This window comes from Delphinapterus leucas, chromosome 13 (assembly GCF_059928025.1).
Source record: "Delphinapterus leucas isolate spDelLeu-1000000601 "Yukka" chromosome 13, BTC_Dleu_Yukka2, whole genome shotgun sequence".
Taxonomy (NCBI): Eukaryota; Metazoa; Chordata; class Mammalia; order Artiodactyla; family Monodontidae; genus Delphinapterus; species Delphinapterus leucas.
Window position 1 is genome coordinate 58,438,702 of NC_143141.1, and position 6,373 is coordinate 58,445,074.

Consider the following 6,373-nt stretch of genomic DNA (forward strand, 5'->3'; position numbering starts at 1 on the left):
ACTTAGAATTGATGTAGTAGGATCTTATTCTCTGGAAATATCTCTGGCTTATAAATAACAGGGTTAGACATAGTCAAACCTATGTTAGATTTAGATTTCCAGGGATAAACTTGCACATCTCTTCTGTTTGGCACTCAAAATTAGAATGCACTGTGCCTTTTTTTTTTTTTTAAACTGTAAATAGGTGGATATATATAATTCTTTAATTATTTTCTTTTAGAATGGGTAAAGGATGAAGAAGATGAAGATGTTTTATTCTACACCTTCCAGAGGAACCTTCGCTGTCATGATGTATATCGAGCCACTTTTGGTGATAACAGGCGTAATGAACGTTTTTACACAGAAAAAGACCCAAGGTACTAAAACAATGCAATTAAGTCTTTTTCTTCAGAATATTTCTCTAGTTATCTAAAGTGCTGCTCTTGGTTGACTTAAAACACTGATTTTGGCTGGAATCAGATATAATAAGGCTAAGAGGAGCATAAGCATTCTTTTATAAGTGGTTTAGATTCAAAATTGGAAATTAGTTACATTCAAACTTCAGAGTGAACACAAATATATCATTAGATTCAGATGCTGAGTCACTAACATTCTCTCTGTATTGACACATGAGAGGAGTTGTTAATTAAACATTTAATATGGTTTCCATGCAGCAATTATGAATCTCTTGTAAGTCGTAACTAGAATAACCATGGTGCCAGTTACACAGAATTCACCATTTATTTCATATAGGTTACCTGAATTTTAAATTGCTTGCTTTGAACCATTATATACATTGGTCTTTAAATTTTACTTTCCCCAATACTTTGGTAATTCCTCTTTAAAGGTAATTCTTTTTGCTTCAGGACTTATGCCTCATATTACCACTTAACCATGCTTGGGAGGAAATGATAATAAATTTATCTGGCAAAATCCCTTAACTCTTACCCAGATACACTTTTCCAAATGATTTATGATAAATTATTTCTTAACACCAGGGTCCTGTCACCTCTTACAGTATAATTTGGACAATGTCTGAACAGATTTTGCAAGAGAGAAAAATTATCTTTAACACCAAATCTATGACAGTAAAATTGATACCCAAAGCAAGAAAAGTAACCCTTCACTTAATAAAATCTCAGAGCTGACAAGGACCTTAAAGAAAATCTTATACAACACCCAGTTTATATAAAGAACTTGAGGTCTGGAGAAATTGTATTATTCCAACCCATAGAACTAACATTCTGGGTTCAGTAATGCTGTCATTGCTTTTTTCTGATGATGATTGTTTTAATGAGAATTTATTAGAACCAGCTATTCATACGATCCACTATTTTATGTGTCATTTGTCAAGGATATCTTTTGGAGATGACAGTTTAAGCTAGTAATTTATTACATTGTATCAATGACTTATGATTGTGAACCATTTCACATCTCATGAATAAAACTCAAAATTGACCCTGTGAGTCATACCCTTGAATAAGGTACTTAATTGCCATATGTTGTTACTATCCTAAGTTCTAAGATTGAGTTATACATACATTTAAGATTCTTGATTTTTGGCTTCTAGTAAGCTTTTTCTACCCCAAAAAGAATTAACCATAATTAAGTATGTTTAAACCTAGTTTGGCACCTGATCTCTAAAGCACAGATTAGTTTGTCGATTCTGAATACAGTTGACCCTTGAACAACTGGGGGTTAGGAGCACTGACTCCCGTGTGGTTGAAAATCCACCTATAACTTTACGGTTGACCCTCTTTATCCACTGTTCCATATCTTTATCCACTGTTCCATATCAGAGTATTCACTGTTTAGCCACTGTTTCATATCAGAGTATTCTCTTTAACCACTGTTCCATATCAGAGTATTCAACCAACCGCAGATGGTGTGGTGGTGTGATATGTATTTATTGAGAAAAATCTGTGTATAAGTGGACCCCACCAGTTCAAATCCATGTTGTTCAAGGGTCAACTGTACTTAACAGCCCTAATCCAAAGGGAAGGACCAAGAGGGAAAAGCAGCATACCAGTAGAGAAAATGTAATAAAGGTCTTCGTAGAACTTCTAAGACTGAGCTGTTTTTTTTACTGTGTTTGCTTTGATCCCCAGGTTTCAGTATTCGCTCTCACAAGTAAGGTTAGCCAAAATTACTTCTTTTTCTAGTTTCTTGAGGTGTGAAGTTCGTTTGAGATTTTTCTTTTTTCTTGATGTAAGTGTTTATTGCTATAAATGCCTCTGTTAGAACTGATTTTGCTGCATCCGTTAGGTTTTGGTGTGTGGTATTTCCATTTTCATTTACTTCAAGGTTTTTTTTTTTATTTCCATTTTGATTTCTTCTTTGACCCTTTGGTTGTTTAGGAGTGTATTGTTTAATTTCCATATATTTGTGAATTTTCCAGTTTTTTTCCTGTTAAGAATTATTTTGTGACCTAACACATAATCTATCCTGGAGAATGTTCCAGGTCCACTTGAGAAGAATGGTATTTTTATTTTTTTTGCTGTTGGACAGAATGTTCTGTATACGTCTGTTAGATCCATTTGTTCTAAAGTATAGTTCACGTCCAAGGTTTCCTTACTGATTTTCTGCCTGGATGATCTATCCATTGTTGAAAGTGGGCTACTAAAGTCCCCTACTATTATTGTGTTGTCTATTTTCCTTTCAGATCTGTTAATATTTGCTTAATATATTTGAGGGTTCTGATGTCGAGTGCATATATATTTATGCTTGTTATAAATCTTCTTGACGAATTGACACCTTTGTCATTATGTAGTGGCCTTCTTTATCTCTTGTTAGAGCTTTTGAGTTAAGGTCTATTTTGTCTGATACAAGTATAGCTACCCTTGCTCCCTCTTGGTTTCTACTTGTGTGGAATGTCTTTTTCTTTATTTTGACCCTATGTATGTCCATGAAACTGAAATGAATCTCTTACTATAGGCAGCATATAGTTAGTTCTTTTTTTATCTGCTTAGCCACTTCTTGCCTTTTGATTGGAGAATTTAATTCATTTACATTTAGAGTAATTTATAACAGCTAAAGACTTACTAATGCCATCTTTTTCATGTTTTCTAGCTGCTTTGGATCAATAGTTCCCAGTTCTTCCTTTCCTACTGTCTTCCTTAGTGGATTGATGATTTTCCATAGTGCTATATAGTTTGATTCCCTTCTCTTTATATTTTGTGTATCTACTGTAGGTTTTTGCTTGGTAGTTACCACAACTTTACTTCTCTTTCTAAGAAAACTGTTACTTACAGAGATGCTTGTGTTCTCACTTCCCTGTAACCACATGTCTGCCAGATAATTGACTGAGTAATTTATCTTTTGATTACCTGTGTCATCATTACACATAAATAAGTAGATAAAAGTAGCAAAAGAAGTGTTGAAAATAAAGAGCAAGATAGGGCAGGGGATTTGCCTTACAACAATATATTAAAACATGTGAAGGCACAACAGTTAAAATAATACAAATTGACAGACCAATAAAAGAGACCAGGATAACCCTAAAACAGACCCTAGAATGTGAATATTGAATATTTGGAGGAAAATAATTTTCATCACTTTGTACATTAGCATACATTACTAAAAGATTTAAAGGATCTATTGGTAAAAATAAAACCATCAAAAAAAAAAAAAACCCTAGGTGAAAATATATGTATTTCACTCAGCTTGGTTGAAATATTTCCAGAGCATAAAATCAATAGAAGAAATTACCAGGGGTAGTACCAATATTCTTGATTACCTAAAATATTAGACTCTTACGTCAGAAACTATTGTAAACAAAATCCATATGACACATATATGTGTGGGACTGATTCACTTTGTTATGAAGCAGAAACTAGCACACCATTGTAAGGCAATTATACTCCAATAAAGATGTAAAAAAAAAATCCATATGACAAAATGGGGGAAAGTATTTTCAACCAAAAGGACAAGTTAATGTCCTTAATTTATAAAGAGATGGTTATAGACCAATAATGTAAACTACATCACCAAGTTTAAAATGGACACACTGCAAAGAAATAAAATTGACAAACATGGTAATGTAATCCAGTACAAAAGGAATTTTACCAAAATGCTTATCTCTGGGGAGTGGAATTCAGGGTTATCGTCCTTCTTTATTATTTTCAGTATGAATTACTTTTGTAATAAGGAAACATGTAGGTAGAGTATTTAAAGGCATCTAGTGTGTCAATATGAATTAGTGTAATGCTCTTGGGATAGTATTTATTATTGATTAAGAGTCATAAAAATACTTAATCATTAAAACAGTATTTCTGTTACTAAGAATTTATCCTAAGGAAATAACTATAAAAGTTGGGAAGAGGGACTTCCCTGGTGGTGCAGTGGTTAAGACTCTGCACTCCCAATGCAGGGGGCCCAGGTTTGTCCCCTGGTTGGGGAGCTAGGTCCCGCATGCATGCCGCAGATGGGAGTTCTCATGCCACAACTAAGGAGGCGGCAAGCCTCAGCTGAGGAGCCTGCCTGCTGCAGCTAGGGAACCCACTGGCTGCAACTAGGGAGCACACATGCCACAACTAAAGGAGCCAGTGAGCCGCAACTAAGGAGCCCACCGGCCACAACTAAGAAGACCCAGCACAACCAAATTAATTAATCTATTTTTTAAGTTAGGGAGAGGGAAACTGTCTTCATGACATATTCCCTTTTATATTTATTACAATGAAACATTAAAATCTACATTTTTAAGAATTATGATAATTCAACTCGATAGAATATTAGGTAGCCATTAAAAATAACGATCACAGACTGTATAACTAATGTAGGGGAAGATGATAATATGTGTAAGAAGAAATGCAGGGACTTCCCTGGCAGTCCAGTGCTTAAGACTCTGCAGTTCCACTGCAGCAGGCGCAGGTTCTATCCCTGGTTGGAGAACTGAGATCCCATGTGCCGCGCAGTGCAGCCAATTAAAAAAAAAAAAAAAAACCTAAATGCAGAAGCCAGAATTGCATCTATATTTTTTAAATAACTATATCTATTTAAAGACACGTATAGGACTTCCCTGGTGGCGCAGTGGTTGGGAGTCCGCCTGCCGATGCAGGGGACACGGGTTCGTGCCCCGGTCCGGGAGGATCCCACGTGCCGCAGAGCGGCTGGGCCCATGAGCCATGGCCACTGAGCCTGCGCATCCGGAGCCCGTGCTCCGCAATGGGAGAGGCCACAGCAGTGAGAGGCCCGCGTACCACAAAAAAAAAAAAAGACATGTATAAAATACAATTAAGCCTTAGAAGGAAAAATCGAAAAATTAAAATAGTTAATTTAAAAAATGTGTTAGGTTAGTGAGATTGTGAGGGTTTTTCTTCCTATTGTTTGTTTTGTTGTAAAAACTAGGAGAGTAGGAAAAAGGATATCCAACTTGCACAGAGAAGAAAAACAAAGGAAACTCTGTGTCCCTTTTCTTCCCTACAGTTACATATCTCCTCTAGGAAGTTTATTTCCTCTTCTCAGAAAAAAGCCCTATAATCTATTAATGTGATTGAGAGTTAGATGATGTCTGTAGTTTACCTTGAAATGCATTTTTTAAAAAAAGATGGATTGATAGATACATAGATATGTGATAAAGACAATATAACAAAATGTTAGCCATGATTGGATCTTAGTGGTAGGTATATCGGTATTTACCTTACATTTCTTTCATCTTTACTGTATGTTTGAAAATTTTTTATAAAATGTTAGAGAAAAATTATTTTGAATGCCTTTGGGGAGGAAATGAGAAATATAATAGCCAGTTTTTATAAGCAGTATTCACTAAAGAGTTTTTATTTTCTATCTGCATTATAAATTAATATATATACTGAACACCAGTGAGATATTGTCATTAACAAGATAGCCTGCATTTGAAATTTATTGGGTTTTCGTATCTCTCTCTCCCTCTCTCTTTCTTCTGTGCAGCTTTTTTGTTTTCCTTTATCTTACAAAAGACAGTCGTTTTCTCACCATGAATATTATGAACAAGACCACTTCAGAGGTGTGGTTGATAGATGGCATGAGCCCTTGGGACCCACCAGTACTTATCCAGAAGCGAATACACGGGGTCCTTTACTACGTAGAACACAGAGATGATGAATTATACATTCTCACTAATGTTGGCGAGCCTACAGAATTCAAGGTAAATCCTGTATCCTCCTGGTCCCCATTTAGGCTCTTAGGGAGTGTTACACTAACATCAACATTTCTTGCTCTAAAAGTTTATTGTTTTGTAAGCTTTGGGTATTGTAAAAACTAATGCTATCTTCCTATGTAGAACCAATCCCCTTTCTCTTCCCTTAGAGCTAATACCTCTTCATATTTTAATTGTACCTAAAAAGGTTAGTAAATGAAAACATACTCTATCCTGAATATATTAGTTATCAAACTTAGTGGCTTAACAAACTTTGAT

At 35.2% G+C, this 6,373-nt stretch overlaps 1 protein-coding gene across 6 annotated transcripts in view; it reads left to right on the forward strand.

Moving 5' to 3' along the window:
* The window catches only part of PREPL (prolyl endopeptidase like), a 78,539-nt gene that overhangs the window by 31,340 nt on the left and 40,826 nt on the right, over window positions 1–6,373 (forward strand). For all 6 annotated transcript variants that reach the window (XR_016395297.1, XR_016395298.1, XM_089922359.1 and 3 more), the window contains 2 exons: window positions 221–356; window positions 5,887–6,103. Coding sequence is in view for 4 of the 6 variants with exons in the window: in XM_089922359.1 (XP_089778485.1) it covers window positions 221–356; window positions 5,887–6,103 (353 nt within the window). In the remaining 2 variants the exon portion in view is untranslated. The remainder of the gene's footprint in view (window positions 1–220; window positions 357–5,886; window positions 6,104–6,373) is intronic.